The sequence below is a fragment of the Plecotus auritus genome (assembly GCF_963455305.1).
Source record: "Plecotus auritus genome assembly, chromosome: 1".
NCBI classification, from domain to species: domain Eukaryota; kingdom Metazoa; phylum Chordata; class Mammalia; order Chiroptera; family Vespertilionidae; genus Plecotus; species Plecotus auritus.
This window is the reverse complement of record NC_137770.1, coordinates 28,024,845-28,043,725: the sequence shown is the minus strand read 5'-3', so window position 1 is coordinate 28,043,725 and position 18,881 is coordinate 28,024,845. Positions and strand designations below refer to the sequence as shown.

At 46.0% G+C, this 18,881-nt stretch overlaps 1 protein-coding gene across 12 annotated transcripts in view; it reads left to right on the top strand.

Annotated features, from left to right (window-relative positions):
• RGS6 (regulator of G protein signaling 6) overlaps positions 1 to 18,881 on the top strand; it is a 495,409-nt gene that overhangs the window by 412,466 nt on the left and 64,062 nt on the right. For all 12 annotated transcript variants that reach the window (XM_080664882.1, XM_080664872.1, XM_080664873.1 and 9 more), the window contains exons 8-13: positions 1,423 to 1,499; positions 4,054 to 4,135; positions 5,717 to 5,791; positions 7,450 to 7,548; positions 8,611 to 8,672; positions 18,034 to 18,144. In XM_080664882.1, the coding sequence (XP_080521008.1) occupies positions 1,423 to 1,499; positions 4,054 to 4,135; positions 5,717 to 5,791; positions 7,450 to 7,548; positions 8,611 to 8,672; positions 18,034 to 18,144 (506 nt within the window). The remainder of the gene's footprint in view (positions 1 to 1,422; positions 1,500 to 4,053; positions 4,136 to 5,716; positions 5,792 to 7,449; positions 7,549 to 8,610; positions 8,673 to 18,033; positions 18,145 to 18,881) is intronic.

Genomic DNA, 18,881 nt, shown 5'->3' with positions numbered 1-18,881 from the left:
CCAGACTGCAGGAGCGTGCGGCCCCTCCATCCTCTGTCTCTCTTCCCTGTATTTCCCATGTTTTAGAAAAGGTCCTAAACAGAAACAGCATCAACTCCTGGTGGGTTTTATTCAGTGTCCATTTCTCTTGCCATATAATGTTCTACTTTGGTATTTGTAAAAAAAAAAAGCATGTTGTTTTCACAATACAGTAATTTTATTATTTCATATGCCCTTGGTAAAAACAAAAATTCAAGCAGCAAAGAAAGGAGAGAAAAATAGTCTGCAATCCTTCTTCCCAAAGCTTTTTCTGTACATACATTTTTTCTTTACAAAAATACTTGGATCACACCATAAACATTATTGTGTAAGCTGCTTCTCTCCCCATCTTATACTGTAAGTATGTTGGGGATCTTTTCATGTCAGTAATAATAATCTACATTATCATTTTTAATAGTTGCCTAATATTCCATGGTATGACTGTATCATAATTTATATAACTACTCCCCAATTGACTGACTTTTATGCATTACCATTGCTTCCTATAAATGATGGAAGAATCAAAAGAATAGTTTTGTTGAGGTACTTGTTCACCAAACCTTACTAATAACTGAGTTTATGTGTGTTGATCTTCAACTGAGGCCCCTTTTATATTAATAACCCACTGATGAGAGTAATAAATTAGTGTTGGCATGAGCTCTAGGAAAACACACAGCGTAATATGGGCTCCAGCCTTGCATTCCATCAGAATTAGGCAGGTCATTAGGGGACCTGTCAAACGCCCCTCCCCACTGTCCTATTGTGCCACTGGGTAAGTCTACAGACTTAGAAAAAGGGCTCCCTCCCTCTTCCTCTAAAAGGCAGCCCTGGATGCCATTTCTTTCTTTCTGTTTTGGGGTTTTCCTTTTATGAACATCACAAACATAGACTCCTTTTTCCACACTATTGAATCTGGACTTTCAAAGACATGAATGCCAAGTCTGGGTTCTTCTTTCCTGCCCCCTTCCAAGACCCCTGCTGGGAAACAAGTCTTGAGAAACCCTTAATTTTGCCCCCGGAGATGTCCAGCAGGTTGCAAAGACTCCCTTGTCCCTTCCCCAAACCCTGCATGCACAGCCACAAACCATTCTCCTTCTCTTCAGGAGTCTTTATGACAAAGGCTGCATGGATTGTGTTCTTGTAAAACGCACAAGAAGGGAGGAATCAGGTGGACCACAGGGACTTCAGACTTAATGGGTGTGCAAATGAATATTAATAGTTCTGCTCCGTACAGCAGGCTCTGGTGCAAAGTCACATTGGGTTCGTGTCCAGTGGATTTAAAGTGGAGCCCTGCTATTTTGTTGGGAGTAACCAAAATAGATGGCTGCCCTGTAATAAGTATGGGGGTCGATGTGCAAACTTACGATGATTAATGCCTTCTCATTCATTTTCATTTCTCATTAGGAAAACTTAGCAAGACTCCAGAGGGCCTTTGCAAGGAAGTGGGAATTCATCTTTATGCAAGCAGAAGCACAAGTAAAGTAGGTGGACTTAATAGAGACCCTTGTGAAGAGAGAAAGTCTCTGGGATTTGGAGGTGGTGTGAGTGTGGAATTGCCAGAGTGAGGTTTCCTTCCACAGCTGGCCAGCTGTGGTCAGTCACTGTCATCTCTCATGAGAGCAACTGAGTAGAAATCAAGGTTGTCTTTGTAACCATGACACTCTAAAATAATGTCAAGTGTTTATTCCAGCAGACAATGGCGTCCCTCCTGAATTTAGAACTCTGGTTATAAAAAGATGTATTTATTCCCCAAAGATTTTCAATTCTTCTTCTGTGCTCAGAGGCTGGAAAACCCCAGACTGATCTTACCTGTAGATGTGGAGATTTTGTCTTCATAGGAAAACGTGGTGGAGTTTAAGGGAGACTGACAAGTAGCCCCTCTCCCAATCCCCTCCCCAGAGATCCAGAACCAATAAAAAATAAGGCCCAGAAGTCAGACACTTGGAGTCCAAAATATCAGATTATTACTGATAAAAGCTAGAGATGGCACATGACTTTGGATCTGTGGCCTTGGATCTCTGCCCTGGAATTAAAGTCACCCATCCTGGGCATAGCTGCATATCTGCAGGCGCCCCCACCAGGGCAGAGTTAACCCCGCCCGGTTGGCTTATTATCTGCAGAGAATAGACATTCAGAAAGAACCAACCTGAGCTTTCTCAATGTCTTCTTTCAAATCCTCCAGTAAGATGTCACTCTCCCTCCCTGGTGGACAAGAGATGAAAGGCGGAAAACTGGAGTGTTTTCCCACATTTTTTCCCTCCCAGGGAGTAGAGTAGAAACCCCCTCCTCTCTAAGGAAGCAGGAGAAGTGGCCAGTTAGTGTCCCCCAGCCCACAGTCATGGTTGTCTGCCAGATCCTTTTAATTCTGGTACATGGACGTGCTGAGGTTGGGTTCCCTCCAGTCCTTTCCGGCAGTGGTCTGGCTTAGCCAGGAGGGTTCACAAAACAGATGAGTCAGAGGAGGGGAGAGAAAGCTATGCTGAGCTGGGAGAAGGTGAGTCCCTTTCCTCTGGGCACCATTTGCACCTAAGTAGAGACCCCTATGGGGTCTGCAGGGGACGCCCTTTGCAGTCCCTGGGCAGTGTTGCAGCCCATCGCCTAGAGCAGTGGTTGGCAAACTCATTAGTGAACAGAGCCAAATATCAACAGTATAACGATTGAAATTTCTTTTGAGAGCCAAATTTTTTAAACTTAAACTTCTTCTAACGCCACTTCTTCAAAATAGACTCACCCAGGCCGTGGTATTTTGTGGAAGAGCCACACTCAAGGGGCCAAAGAGCCACGTGTGGCTCACAAGCCGCAGTTTGCCGACCATGGGCCTAGGGCCAAGTCTCGGGCTGTGTGGGTGAGCATTGATCATGCGTATGGTCATTGGGTCCAGTGGCCGACACGGTGCCATGACCTCACCCTCCCTCTGCAGCCTCTGCCTTTCTCCCACCCAGGATTCCAGCCTCCTGCTGTCCACCTGGGGCCCAGGCCCTGGGTGCTGAGCTGCAGCAGGAGGAACCAGGGCCCTGGGGAAGGAGGAAGCGGGAGGGTGAGTGAGTGGGTGGGTGAGACGGAGGCTGAATTGAGCTGTGTTCTCAGAAGCCTCTGGGAAACAAGGAGGAATGCTCACTTGTACTTTCAGAATCACCCAGCTTCGAATGTTATAAAAGAAGGGGAGATTGCCACTTTGTACATATATGGTATTTCTTGATTATTTTTTTATTAACTCTGTGATTACATTATAATTGTGGGCCATTTAAGTACACAACACTGATCACAAGCATCACAGGGCGACTACAGGTTTATTTCAGTCTGGTAGACTGAAGTGCTCCCAAGAGAGCCAAACCAGAAGTTACACGGCAATTACTCCGAGTCGCGTTTCGCCTAGAGATACTGTGAAGTAATACAGGCTTTTTCTTCATTTTACAGCCTTTCATCTATGTTCCTCATCGGAACGTGGAATCTGCCTTTGTCACCTGCAATTTCCCTCTTGCAGTTTGTGCTTCCCCGGCGGAGGCCCCTAGTACTTGCCTTCTGAATGCTGGCACACACCAGGGCTATTCCTCTGCTTTAAAAAGCCAGCTGGTTTAAGTGGCTCTTAAAACGCGTCATTGCAGCATTTTGAAGACGTTTCTACCCACTCTGAAGCTAAAGCAAACTCTCCAATTTGGGGATGAAACAATGCAAGCCTCGGTTATTCCTTCCTATAATTTGAGTACACAGTGCCCACTTGGATGGGCGGGGGCGTGCCAATGGTTTATTCAGTTCTTAATGCAAATCGTAATCCTCCGAAGGGACAGTTGCATTCCTGCTCCCCTGAGGCCCACCGTGTTCGTTACACGTGGGTGGACATTTGCAGTCTAACCTAAAACCGGTTCTCTCACGTGTGGACTTCATGAGGTTTCCTTGAAGGAACTGTCCACCCACGTTTCGCATCTCTGCACAGAGTGGAGGCCACACAGGTGCCAATTGTCCTGTGCGGTCTCGGCTGCTCGGATCAGGGGAAACAATGCAAAAGTCTCTGATTTCCTTCCTTTATGCTTTCAGGATTGACCGGAAAAAGGACAAGACAGAAAGGAAAATCTTGGATAGTCAAGAGCGGGCCTTCTGGGATGTCCACAGGCCAGTGGTGAGAAAGCTCTGTTCAGTTCTCTAAGTTTTCTGATTTCCTTCCTTCGCTTGAAAGAAATGACCATCTTTAGCCACCAGATGTCTCCTTCTTAAGAACACTGCTAAGCTTTGTGGAATGGTTTTGCCACTCATTCACATAATCTCAGTAGAGTTTCTGGAATGTATGCCAGTTCTACCTTTTATAAATTACCCATTCATGGAAATATGGAATCGGAAATGGAGAGCTGTGGGAACTCCACCTGGGACCTTTGGCCCCAGGAAGTTTACAGACCCCAAATAAACAACTTCCATATTTACCGTGGTTCAACTAAATCTTAGAATATTCTATTTTAAATGCAGCCAGGTCCTGTTATTCACGGATCTGTTCCATAGGTGGCCGCAAACACTGAGTCAGCGAACCCTGAACCATTGCTGACCCACTGCATCGGACCACTGCATCAGCCGATCAATGCCTAACCTTATTTATTGTGCGCTTCTGTTTAAAGATACCTTACTATATATTGTTGATTCATCAATACGGAACTCACGGCCAACAGCACTGTGTCACGTGCCAGAATGAAGCTCATGTAACACATTTTCTCCGTAGGTGCATCACGGCCTCTTGTACTCAGGAACACTAGACAGCACTTCGGCACTATGCTTGGCGGCCATTTTAAACAATAAAATCCAACAACAACAACAAAAAACCCACACAGAAATGTGAAAATAGTGACACTAAATAGACCTAGAAAAGGACACGTATTTACAACTAGAGACCCAATGCACGAAATTTGTGCAAGAGGCTCGGCCCTCACAGCCCCTCACAGCCCCGGCTAGCCCTCGCATCCCCGGCTTCGTCTGGAAGGTCGTCCAGACGGTCGCTCTGCTATTTGGTCTAATTAGCATATTAGCTCTTTATTATATAGGATATGAAAAGTTTAAACAAGAAGACTGAATGTCACCTAATTTGACCTCAGCCGGGAGCATGCACATTGGACAACCTGAACTTTCTGTTGCTCTGTAAATGTCTCTGAATGGCCGTGGGTGCACTACAAGTGTTGACTTAGGGGTTATACATAAGTTTTAGCAAGTAGGCAAACTCACAAATACAAAATCCATGATGCTTGTACTTTTAATCTCATCTTATTCAAACACATCTTGCATTTTCCTCATGAAATGGAACTAAAATGAATAAACTCTTTCAGCCTTCCTAAAAACTGGCGAAGAGCAAAACTAAAGAAATAATTCCGAATCCCAGTATTGGCGTGTGTTTAGCCGGTTAGATGTGTGCAATAACAAGGGCTCTGACTGAAGCGACCTGTCAATTTGAGTAATAAGTTTGCTCTTATAAACTGTACACTCTACCTTCTACGTATCATCCTGAGATGATATAAGCTCTTATGTCTCAGATGAAAACTCTATGGAGGAACATGTTTACATCTTCGTAAAAAATTGTAAATGGCGAAGTGGAGATAATCCTGCGTTATGTGTAAAGGGAAAGAGAGAGATTGGCTCTAATGGTGTCACTTGGGCTACATCGGAAGGGTGATTTTCACTCGGTCATGTATGTGATTTGTTGTGGGTTTTTTTTCCTTCTCAGCCAGGCTGTGTGAACACCACAGAAATGGATATCAGAAAATGTCGACGTTTGAAGAACCCGCAAAAAGTTAAAAAGGTTCGAGAGTTTAGCTGAATTAAAAATTCTTGATGTGAATGGCCCTTTCATTTCTGCTACTGTTCAAACAATAATTTGCTATTTGTTAATTCTACCCCCATTTCGTCCCTTGAGACCATTTCGTTCATTTATTTGACAAATATTTGTGGAGTGGCTGGTGTGTGCTTAGCACTCTCCTTGCTGCTGAAATAAGTCTTCACAAAGCCCACAGGCCTGGTGGGGCCGAAACAAGCCAACACACCACAGAGCCAGGAGGGAGGCATTGGGGAAGTACAGATGGTTCAGGAGCGCCAGGAGGGGGCACCAGACCAGCGCTTCCAGAGGGCTTCCCAGGCCAGCTCAAGTGTGCTGAGGTCTTAAGGGTAAACAGCAGTTGACTATGGGGAGGAGGCTGGAGGAAAGGGAACTAAAGGAACAAAATGTATAATGGAAACCCCACTGATGAAAGTGAGTTTAGTGCTTTGAAAATCTTTTAGGATCGATAGCAAGGTCATCCAGACTCCAGTCACCATCTTGCCCAACTGGGAATGAGCCAGTGATCACTTGTGTTCACTATACCGAAGGGGCAGTGACCATGGTGTACCCAAGTGTGCCATACTCGGTCAGCCCCACAGTCGGTACATCCCACCCTCACAGCAGCACCAGGGACCATATTGTGGGAGAAAGTGTCTGGCCTCCATTCTATTAATTTCAAAAGGTTAGAGATGTGTCCCTAGAAGAATCAATCCTCTCATTTTCTCATATATATATATATATATATATATATATATATATATATATATGATATACATATATATCAACTTCTGGAATCCACTTACATCTTTCAGTTTTCACTGAGATAGTGATGCCCACTGTGACATGTTTTATAGTGTTCAACTTAAAATGGCCTCATTTAATCTTTAAGGACCCCCTAATGACCATAGAATTTTATTCCAGAATTTCACAGAGCCCACATCTACCCTATTTGAGTCCTTCTTGATTTCAGCTGTGCATTGTATACCCTTTGGGGTTTTGTTTCTTTCCCAATGCAAAGACTGCCTTTAACCTGTCTCTAACACAGGAATAGCTTAAAAAGCAGCCATAGTTATGGGCATGTGGGAAACTGAGTCCAGAAAACTACTTAGCTCAAAAGCAAAAAAATCTGAAACTCTGCTTTCTCAACTTTGTACTAGATGGGCGTGTCATCTACAGGCCATCAGAGAATCTAGAGGGGATCTCTGTGCATAATCTTCAGCAATTGTTCTTGAGCTATCTTGTGCCTCAGAATCACCTGAGGCATTTGATAAAAGTACAGATTCACAAGCCCCATCCACAAAGATGCTGACTCAGTAGGTCCATGTGCATCCTTACCAAGTACCCCCAGATGATTCTTTGCAGATGGTCTAAGGACCATGTTTGGAGAAACACTGACATGCAAGGAGACCATTTCAGCTCAATAAAAGGGAGGACTTTCTAGCAGTGGTAACACACAGATGGGACAGGGCTGCCTCAGACACAGAGTTCCCATCCCTGGAGAAATTCAAGCAGAGGCTGATCATTCACTGCTGGGGTATCACAGAGGGGACTGGGAGCATCGGATGAGTTGTTGAGCTAGCTCACCCTGGACGCCCCCTTTAGCTCTGAGGGTGCGTGATTCTGTCTTCTTGCTTCCTCTCTAGTCAGTGTACGGCGTGACAGAAGAGTCCCAGTCCCAGAGCCCTGTGCACATACCCAGTCAGCCAGTCCGGAAAACGACAAAAGAGGACATCCGGAAACAGGTGAATGAGCAAACTCCTGCCCTCCCAGAGGAGACGTGGCCCGTTCAGAAACCTTTCAGTGTTCACCTCAGAGCTGAGTGAGCTTTGAGCTCCTGGAAACCACAGTGGAGACCAGCTCTGGGTGGTTTGAAGTGCTGTGTATGAACAACCCATGGAAGCTTGAGAGGGGAAATTCTCTACCAAGTTCCTCCAGCAGTTTGAAAGAAAGACATCAATGAGTTCTCCCAAACTGAAGGAGACTGCCATAGTCAGGTCCCCCACAGGAGCTGGAGCGGGGAGGGCGTCATGTTACAAGGTCCTTAAAATTGCAATGTGCTTGCAGAGTAAGCCGGTCCAGGACCACTGACCTGTTGTGATACAAAAGGAAAGTTTATAAAAGCAAGCTCCAACTCCCAAAGCCTTTTCAGCATTATTCTTACTTCATGATGAGGAGTTACCTGTTCAACCCAATTCAGGAGACAGTGGCTAATTACGTTACTCCTTTCTGGGGTTCACTGGTAATGAAGTCATTTCAGAGTCTACTCCTTACATTATGCTTTACTGGCCTCCAGGGTGGGGGAACCCCAAGGAGTAAACTGTTAGGTATCTGCCTTTGACAAGTTTGTTATTGCGGGGGGAAGAGGAAACAGATGTATGTGAAATCGCTATTTGATGATTCTAGTCAAGTACGCTGAGCACATGGGGGTGATGCAGGTGTAAAAGTGCGCAGAGGAGGGTCACTGGAGATTAGTCAAGCCAGGTATCATGGTGTGTGTATTACCTGTCCATGCTGCTGCTAAGCTTTGTAAAGCATATACTGCCTTTAAGTTTGCAATCATTTTTGGGAATCCAGACCTAAACTATAGCACAGTATTGGAGAACATATGACGTGGGCTAAGTTGCAAATCCCAATGGCAGTAGGAATTTTCAAAAAGGCAAATGGTTGCTGGAGGGTTGAAGTCTATCCAGAGCAGGTGTTAGGATCTTGAGAGAAATACGGGATTTGAGTTCCCAGGGTGAAAGCGAAAGCGGGGGGAGAAAATTCTAGTTTGGTCTTAACACCTCTGTTCTGTGTTTCCCCAGATAACGTTTTTGAATGCACAGATTGACAGACATTGTTTAAAAATGTCCAAAGTGGCTGAAAGGTAGGTTCCCCTCAGTGAAATGACTATTTTCTTCTAATGTAACGAAGGAGAAATGTTACAGGGTTATGGCCAATAAGTGTGTGCCATGCCAAGAGGCAGACCGTAGGCATCCCTTAAGTGATGGGTGAAAAGCCACAGGCCCAGGTGAGGACAGCTGAGACAGCAGACTCCCCTGAGTGATGTGAAGAAATGTTCTGTGGCTAAAGCTTTCCAGGGAGGCCCACGGGACCTTGTCAATAAAGGTCAACATCCTTAAAAGCTGCATAATGCACCTTTGCCTTCAGTCCCTTGATTAATTTAAATGGAATGGCTCCCTTTTCAGCTATAAAATGCCCAGATTCACTTTATAGGGGAAAGAGATTGTGTGCTAGCCGAGCAAAGAGGAGGAGACCGGACCACGGGGAGGCGTTCCGCCTCCACACACCATCAACCACTGAACTGCATCGAATCGACTGTAAAGAACAAACTGGCACCTCCAGCCTGGCTTCGCAGCAGCATTTGTGCTACAGTCTGCCCCAGGAGCTGGTTCCACTCCGTTAACTCACCGGAGACTCAATTTTGTCAACTAAATGGTCTGTTTTTGAACTCTCAGTGAAGAGGGGAGACCACCCGGGGAAACTGTATGGAGTAAATCTGATCAGGCAGCTGGCAAACTGAACATTTTTTGTCTATGGGCTAAGGTTAAAGCAACGACCAATATCTGAAGCATCAAAGGCATACGCTGGATCCTGGTATTTGCTGGATATCAGAGTAAATTGGGTCTCTAAGCCCAGCTCACACAGGGGCCTGGGTGTGTGGTCAACCTGTAAGCCTCTCTCTGCTGGTCCCTTCCTTCTAGATAAATAACAAATTGAGACTAAGAACACCTTATTCCCAAACCCAACACCTGAATGAGCGCTCGGCCTTCACGTGGCCAGGGACGGCCCTGGATCTGGGTTCATGTCTCTGATGCCATCTTGGATTCCTCCCAGGTTTCTCAATAGTATCACTGTTGATGGTCTGAGCTGAAGATTCTTCATTGTAGGGGGCTGTCGTGTGCATTACAGGATACTAGAGGCCCGGTGCATGAAAATTTATGCACTGGGGCGGGGAGTGGGGGGGTCCCCTCAGCCCCGCGTATGCCCTCTCGCAGTCTAGGAGCCCTCGGGGGATGTCTTTAGTGCTGTCACAGAGGTGAGGCGGGAGAGGCTCCTGCTACCGCCACTGCGCTCACCAGCCATCAGCCCGGCTTGTGGCTGAGAAGCGATCCCCCTGTGGAAGTGCACTGACCTCCAGGGGGCAGCTCCAGTCCTGTCCCTCCCCCCCATCATCCCACTGGTGGCCTCCCTCTGCAGGAGGCGACCGACAGGGCCAATCAGGAGCTGGCAGGCCAGTGAGCGGCCAGCCCACACCCCATCATCCCTCCCCCACTGGTCATCACTGCCCCCCCATCACCGTCCCCTCCCTCTGCCCGCTGGCACCTGCCTTGTTTGGCCTGGTGCCACCCACTCACTGGCCCGCCCCCCACCGACCTGGTCATTCAGCCATTTGGTCAATTTGCATATTAGGTTTTTATTGTATAGAATTTAGCAGCATCCCTGACCCTTGTCCACTAAATGCCAAACCCCACCTCACAGATGTGACAACCAAGCGTGTCTGCAGACATTGCCAAAGATCCTCTGGGAGAGCAAAATCAACCCCGCTGAGAATCACTGATGCGCATGCTTCGGAAAGAGGCCACACAATTGTGCTGGAGTGGCCGTGGCCGCTGCCTCTGTAGGCTGTGGAGCCACTGCACGCCACTGTCATAACCCGGCTCTCAAACTGCTTCTTAAATCTCGCTGTGGTTGTGAGTACTGGTGAGCGAGCAACACAGCTGGGATGACCTCGATTCCTTGGTGTGAGGACAGGAGCTTCTTTGTCTGTGAACAAAGACAGGAATGGCTGTCCTGGCAGGCTGGGAGGGTCGGTGCCCGCAACGCCTGGCCTTCATAGGGCACTTCACGGTCTGCAACCCCAGGAGAGTGTGTGTGGGAGCACCTTTCCTGGGGGTCAGTTGCTTGGGCCCAGGAGTTCTGAGCATGATGATCCAGGTGGGGGCGTGGAGTGACGAATGGAGATCCCCAAACCCTCGCTCTGAGGATTCAGTGGTTCCAGGTAGTTGTAAGGAACCTGCATTTTGAATAATGAGCAAGCGGACTGACCAGTCTCTGAGGATTCGGTGAAGCCATTGTCCACCACTCAGACTGACCTGAGAGCTCACCTCAGAAGGGACACTCAGCTCTGTCCTCGCCTGTGGGTGAGGAAAGAGCCTGAACCGTCTGCCTGGGGGAGGCGCATGCCCGGCTGGTGTGCTGATGAGGGAAGAGAGACAGCTGTGGGGAGGGGAGCCTGGCAGGGCCCACTGTTTGTTTGTTTTCAGGCTGCTGGGGAGGGGCCCACCTGGTGCCCCCTCATTTTGCCTGAGAGGCCGCTCACCTTGAAGAGATTATTCCAACCAGCCACTCCTCCCTCCACAGCTGGAAGCTCTCCTGTGTTTCCACCCAGCAGAGACTGGATTTTATTCCCAGCAGCAATAACTGGCAACTTTTCAATGTGACACAAGGGTTTTTCATTAGAGCCACAAGGAAACTCCCAGATAGCGAGGAGGAGGGAGAGGAGCGGGTGTTAGCAAGAGATAAAGCCGCCTGGAGCCTTGGTCTGTCAGCGGCTGTGCAGAGGTGGGGGGCAGGGGGCAGTGCTGGCAGCTGGCCTTGGGTGCGCCTGCTGGCTCACAGGAGGTGAAAGCTGAGCTATCTCAGGTGGGCGCACACATCCCCACCAGATCTGCTCTCCTGGGCCTGCTCCCCATGAGCCTTGCTGATTAGCCAGAAGCCACCAGGCAAAGGCCCTCATCCCCCTGAGAACAGGTGGCCAGTTTTTCACTTAGTTCCCTGAGCACTGATGTTGGGAGAGGTGGAGGGGTGGTGATTGTGTAAGTCCAGTTCCAAAAAGGCCAGAGTCAGGGCTGGGTCAAAGGGTGCAGCCAGGCCCAGCAAGGAAGGGCATAAGGGAAACTTTGCAAACCGAAGGGCAGAACAGAACAATCGAGGGGGTGGAGGTAGAGCCAGCCACCGGGTTTGGATCCTGCATCTTTAAAGGGGAGAGAGCAGTAGTACTTAATGTATAAGGTTAATGAGTGAATCCATGGCATGAGCTAGGTCCAGTCCTTGGCACTTGGTACACATACAGTGAATGTGAATGATTATTGTTATTTTCCAGTGTGTGCTAGACGGTGCTTTGGAAAGGAGCCAACTCAAGTTCATGAGATGGAATGAACTGGGGGTGTGGTGTTCAGAGGAACCAACAGGGCAGGCCAAGGAGTGAGGCTGGCCCCGCAGGTGGCCGTTTTGTGCTGATGTAGTTCCTCCCTCCCTCTTGCTTCTCCGTCTCCTAAGCAGAGAGCCCTGCGTGCTGCCTAAGGCTGTCCCTGCGGTCCACAGGTCTGTCCCCCTTGGCTGCCTCCTAAGGCACCAGTAATGGATGCCTTCGGGAGAGTGGGGCCCTGCATGAAGAGGCTGGCTTTTCTGCACAGGTTTTCTCGAGTCATCTCAGTTTCAGCTATTGTCCCATTGTCCCCATGCGTGGTTAACTGTACCTGAAATGCCAACATCGTGGCAACCAAACTAGATGTCCTAGGCTGCCTTTTACACCTGGAAACAGTACAAAAGCCTGTCTGAGATGTTACCTAATTTTTGCTTCAGAAAGTACGGTTCCTGCACACACAAGTGAATTCTCTGGATATATGATGCTTAAAACCTTCACCTTTTTATTTTAACTATTTTAAATGAAACTATCTTCAATATGGTTCATGCCCTCCTTCTTAAAAAAGGACACACATTTCAGTTACATTTTCTGGATGACTCAGGGTCCATGTTCTTATATATACTTTAAATATCTGTCAATGGTCAGGGTCTCATAAAGTGCCACCAGCTGCTTCCCTTTTCCTAAACAGCCCCTGGCCATTATATGCTTTGAGTCTCTGTTTCTGCTTTTTAGTTGTTGGTTTGTTTTCTTGTCTCCAGTACTCCTTCCTCCTCCCTTACCAACTCCCGTTTCCAATCCATAACAGACCAGGTGTATCAGTTAGCTATTGCTGTGTAACAAACCACCTCCAAAACATAGTGGCTTCAGACAACAGGCAATTTACTGCTGCTTATGTGTCTATGTGCTAGCTGCCTCTGTTGGCACCAATGATCTCCCCCTGGTGTATGTGTGTTGGGTGGGCAGCTCAGTGATCTTGACTGAACTCTCTCACATGTTTGGTTTCTGCAGGTTAAGAATGACCTTAACAAAATAAACTGTTGAGCAAAATAGATCCAGAGACATAAAAACATGGAACAGATTGTTGAATTTCAGAGGGAAGGCAGGGGTGGGTAGATGGGTGGGAAGAGACCAACCAGAGAACTTGTATGCATATTGCATAACCCATGGACATAGATACTAGGGTGGTGGAGGCCTGGGGCAGAGAGCAAGAGTGGGCTATAATGGGTCAATAGGAGAAAAAAGGGGACATATATAATACTTTCAACAATAAAGATTTTTTTAATAGATGACAAAATAAAAAACAAAACACCAAAAGAATGTCTTCAGCTGGGACAACTGGGGTCTCCTCACATGGTCGCATCCTCCAGCAGGCTAATCTGACCTTGTTCGTATGCAGATAGCAGGATTCCAAGAGAGAGAGAGAGCAGAAGCATCCAGCCTCTTGAGAATGTGCTGCATTCTATTGGCTAAAACAAGTCCCAAGCCCAGACCAGATTCAAGGGTTAGGGAAACAGATTTCATTTTTTCATATTGATCTACCACACTAAGGAAATCAAATAACCAAGTTCCTTAGCCTTGATCCTGATGCAAGACTCTTCTCTGAGAGGTGTGCTCTTCCGAAGCCTCGAGGCATAGAGTTTATTTCCTTGTAGAAAGAGGCCCTTCTGGTCACTTATCCCGCCTATGTTCTCTCAACAATTTAAGTTGCCAAGTAAAGGAAGTCTTACTCTTCTTCAGAGTCCTCAAGAGGCCCCTTTTGTATTCACCTAAGCCTTATAGCACTCAACAAACCAACTTTGGGAATGCAGTAATCTACATTTTATTTCCAAATATTCTGGAAAGTCTCTGTGTTTTGCTGGGTGTCCCCAAAGGCTTCTCCCCACGTCTCAGGGCACCGAGCAGGTCACTGCAGGAGTCACACCATGCTGCCACACGCGGACAGATCAGGCTGTGTCCTTGTAGATCCACTCTTGGGCTTGGCTCGTTCTTGCCCTACCCTGGAGCCATTTGTGCATGGCAGCCACTGCTGAATGATTTTTTATCATTATCTTGCCCATCTCCAGATGGCTACTGTTCCCTGAAATTGGATGCTGGTTCTTCCTCTGCCTCCTGACCCTCTGTAATCGCAAAGTGTAATTAATAAAATGAGATAAGATAGCAAGGGACTGCATGCCCTAAGGGTCTATTAAAAACTTGCTAGAGTGATGCCAACCTGTGAACTTAATGTCTAATGATAGTTTTGGGGGAGGAAAAAAAGGAGCCAAAGAGGTCATTACAACTTTGCTTTTATGTGATTCCAGACACTGTGGGGTCCTTGCTTCTCTTTGCTTCCAGCCCATCTTAGGTGTCAGGAAAGGAAAAGTGAGAGGTAACGTTACAGTCAGGTGGTTGTATTCAGATCATGACCTAGAAGGGCTACAGTGCCTGGCCTGGCATACGCTCTCCTTTCCCAGGGGCTAAATTCACCTTCACATCCCTCCACTCCACTCATTCTGAGATTCCCTATTGATTATATTTTCTCAGAGTGACCTGCAATTAAGGAGTTCTCTCTGTATAGTCTCTCCCCTCCCCACCTCCTGCACCTTGAAAAACACATTAGATGAATGAATTGATGCTTTCTTCTTCTCTCTCTGCGATGCTGCTCTGCTTTTCACTTCCCTTTCTACTTGAACCCTCTTCCTGTCCAGTTTCTGTTTGTGCATCCTCATTCAGAAACTGCACATAGCGAAGGGGGTGCTAACATACACTCCTGTTCACCCCTTTCCACATGAGGTTCCCAGGCTCCTTCCCATTCAGAGGCCCTGATTTTCTAATGGGTGTTTCAGTGCAATTTCATTATGTTTCTAAGATAGGAATGATGGCCCTAGCCTGTTTGGCTCAGTGGATAGAGGCGTCGGCCTGTGGACTAAAGGGTCCCAGGTTTGATTCAGGTCAAGGGCACATGCCCAGGTTCGGGCTCAATCCCCACTGGGGGGCGTGCAGGAGGTAGCCAACCAATGATTCTCTCATCATTGGTGTTTCTATCTCTCTCTCCCTCTCCCTTCTCTAAAATCAATAAAAATATATTTTTTAAAAAATAGGAATGATGGTCACTCTTCCATGATGCTTTACACCCATGCCTCCTTTACCCTTGACTAATCACTTCAAGCCATCCCTCACTGAATTGCCCATTGCAGAGGAAACATAGCACTCGAGTTGGCAGGGCTTAGGAAAAGTGTTTTTCCCCCTACGTGGATCAATAAGCATAAAAAGATCCATACCTTTTGGCACAAATAATTCTACTGGTGAATGTCAATTCTCAATAACCCAGAAGATGGAAAACCCACTGTGAACAATGGTGTGCTGCTACAGCACTATGTATACTAAAGAAATTAAAAATCTTTGTCTACTGTAAAGGAAATTATTATATAAATCATAATAAATTCACTCAAGACAATCTTGTGGACATATGTTTCTCTTCTCTCCCTCCCCAAAAGCAACATATCAATGAATGAAAATGGCATGAACTCAAAGTCAACAAATCATTGAATTAATGGTTTCAGCCAATTTGTTGAAGATTAAAAATCTAAGGAATTGGGGAGCATTAATAACCTCGGGACTCTTCCTCTATTTGTAACGTTTTACTTCTTTAATTGGGTGATGAGTTGAAAGGTGACATTTTTACCTTTTGTTTTTTTACCTTTACTTTTATGACTTTCTGTATGCCTGAAATATTTCTAAATTTAATTTTTAAAATGTACGGGGACCAAGTGAAGACCATTATAACCTATGTGTTAGGGGTGTGAGTTTTACAACAAAGTGAGCCAGTTTGCCCAGCAGAATGTGGCCTTGGCTCTTAAAGGCACAAGGACAATGGAAAGCAAGAATGAGGTGGGAGGCTGACGGATCAGGATGGGTAAAGCCTTTCTCTGGAGCCTTTGGATTGCTAGATCCCTGCCCCACTGGGAGACCATCTTTCCCCAATAACTACCACCACAGGGGATAGGCAGTTTATTCTTTGGAGAAACTGAGCCACATCAGCTCAAAAGTCACATCACATCATAGAGGGCCAGCAGAAAACAGGAGAATTAATAAAGATCTACATACTGGCCTATGAGACCCTCAAACCCTCCCCTGTCCTGCTCTTAGCCCTCCAGGAGCCAGATGTATATGCCCACAGTCAAGAGACTGGCAAACTACAACCTGTAGGCCAATTCCACTCCACTCCCTGGTTTTGCAAATACAGTTTCATTGGAAAAGAGCCATATGCATTCATTCAAGAATTGTTGTCCAGCCAGTGTGGCTCAATTGATTGAGCATCGTCCTGTGCACCGAAAGTTTGCCGGTTTGATTCCCTGGCAGGGCACATGCCCAGGAGGCAGCAGATCAACATTTTAGTCACATCAATGTGTGTGTGTGTGTCTCTCTCCTCTCCCTTTCTCGCTCTTAAAAAAAAAATGGCTACAAAAAGAGCTGAGTAGTTGTTGCAGCAGACACCATCTGCCCCACAAAGCCTAAAATATTTATTATCAGGGTCTTCCAGAAAAAGTTTGCCTACCCCTGTTCTAGAGAAAAATGGATGTCCCCAGAAGACAGGTGCCAGATCCCTCATTGGAGCTCTAGTGAAAAGACTGGCAAGCTGCCCAGTGACCCAAGCATGAAGCCCATCAGTCGGCAGGTCCTGTCCAAATACACACTGAGCCTCCAAGCAGGTTTCAAGTACCTCACACTTAAGGACAAATGGATGTCCAGAGGTTTGCCAGATGCTCAAGAAAAACCCCTATGTGAGAAGGACCCGGAGGAACCAAACAAAAAAGGGACCCGGAGGAACCAAAAACTATTCAAGAAACTGAAAATAAAAATATAGAATTAATATCCTCAGACATATGGGAAGATATTCCACCCATAAAAGAAGAACCAGATAAACAAGAGTGAACTCTGAAAACTTAAGAAAATGGTAGCTCAAATTAAAATAAAGAAAGGAAAAAATTGGAACTACATCAGGTTTTTTGTCAAACAAAAAGACAAAAAGAAATGAAAAATGGGAGGGAAAATTAGATTATCAATTAATTCAAATGTCCAACATTTAACTAAAAAGAATTATACAGCCCAGCCAGTGTGAGTAACCACCCATGAACCAAGAGGTTGCTGGTTCAATTCCCTGGTCAGGGCACATGCCTGGGTCGTGTACTCAGTCCCCAGTAGGGGGTGTGCAGGAGGCAGCCGATTGAGAATATTCCTCTCATCAGTGTTTCTATCTCTATATCCCTCTCCCTTCCTCTTTCTTAAAAAAAAAAAAAGTTTTTAAAGAAATATAGAACAGAAAAATAAATGGTATGACATTAGCAAAAAATAATACTTATGGGAAATATATTATACATTGTACCCAGCACAGTGAACAAAAACAGCCAGCAAGGACCATGGTGAAATTTCAGAGGACTACAGCAATAAAGAGAAGATCCTAAGTTTCCAGAGAGAAAAGGAAACTGTTCAGAATCCACATGGATCCAGACTTCTCAATAGTAGCACTGAACGCCAAAACAAATAAATAAAAATGTGAGCAAAGCCTTCAGAATTCTGAAAGAAAATATTTTTAACTCTGGGCTCCATGTCCAGCGCTATCAGTCAAGTATCGAGATAAAGCAAAAGGAGGTGCTTCCATACAACCAGGGAGTAGAACCAGCAGACAGACATGGAACCCAGGAAACAAGGGCTTCAACACAAAAGTGAAGGAGGCCGCAGGATGATGATTTTGCATCGAACCTACAGAGCAAACAGTCCAGGTTGGAGCAAGAGGACTCAAAACTCTGGGGACAGGGAGACAACGGATTGAGTATCTGGGGTGTTTAAGATATGGGAAAATGATAGCTGAATGTTTTAGTGATTTGCAGGGACACTTGAAAAAAGTAATATGCTCCTTAGCTCCGCAGCACAGGAGGGTGAAGGAAAACAGCTCAATTTGTCAAAAGTGGGAGTGGTGGTAATTTTTTCCCTTTAACTTGGAATTATATTGTGACTGATAGAATGTTTGTGTAAAACAGAATAAAAGTTTTTACAGGAACTCAATGGTGTTCTCTGTTCTGCTTCCCTCCTGCAGCTTAATTACTTACACGGAGCAGTATGTGGAATACGATCCTATGATAACACCAGCCGAGCCGTCCAATCCCTGGATCAGTGACGATGTCACTTTATGGGACATAGAGATGAGGTAAAAAAAAAAAAAAAAAAAAAAAGTTTTAATGTTTGAGAGTGAGAGAGATGTGGGAAAATGTATGAGATTGTGAGATTTATCACTTGAACAGAAACCTCAAGTAACCTCACCACCAAGTTCTGCTTACTCATGGTTTCTCCCTCCTTATAGCTTGGCTTGTACATGGATCCTTTGTGCCTTCCCTCTGACCTCTCTCTGACCATGCCAGAGGAAAATAATTTGTTGGCCAATTTATATACATATATAAATTAGACAGCAGCAACAGTAATAGTATACTAAGTGTCTTACATGGAATCCCACAAGTAAACATTACTATTTTCACCATTGAACAGATGAGGAAACTGAGGCACAGAGGAGTTAGTGAACTTGCTCAAGGTCACACAGCAAGTAGGTGGCAGAGTGAGGATTGGACCCCAGGCAGAGGGCTTCAAGCTGTGGTTTTCATCATTGTTCCTGTGGAGTACCTGACAGGAGTGACTCCATCCAGTAGCTTCTCACTCCTGAGGGAAGCTAGTGTGTTTGCTTAATGGCTGAGGAGCCAAAGCCCAGAGGGACTTGGCCCATGTCCACAGTTGCAAAAGGAGAGTCCTGGACAGATCTGGTGTGGGTGCCTGGGCACCCTCAGCCCCTGTTCCTCATTTCTTTATATCTCTGTCATTCGCTTCCACTCTTTTTTTTTTTTAAATATATTTTATTGATATTTTACAGAGAGGAAGGGAGAGGGATAGAGAGCT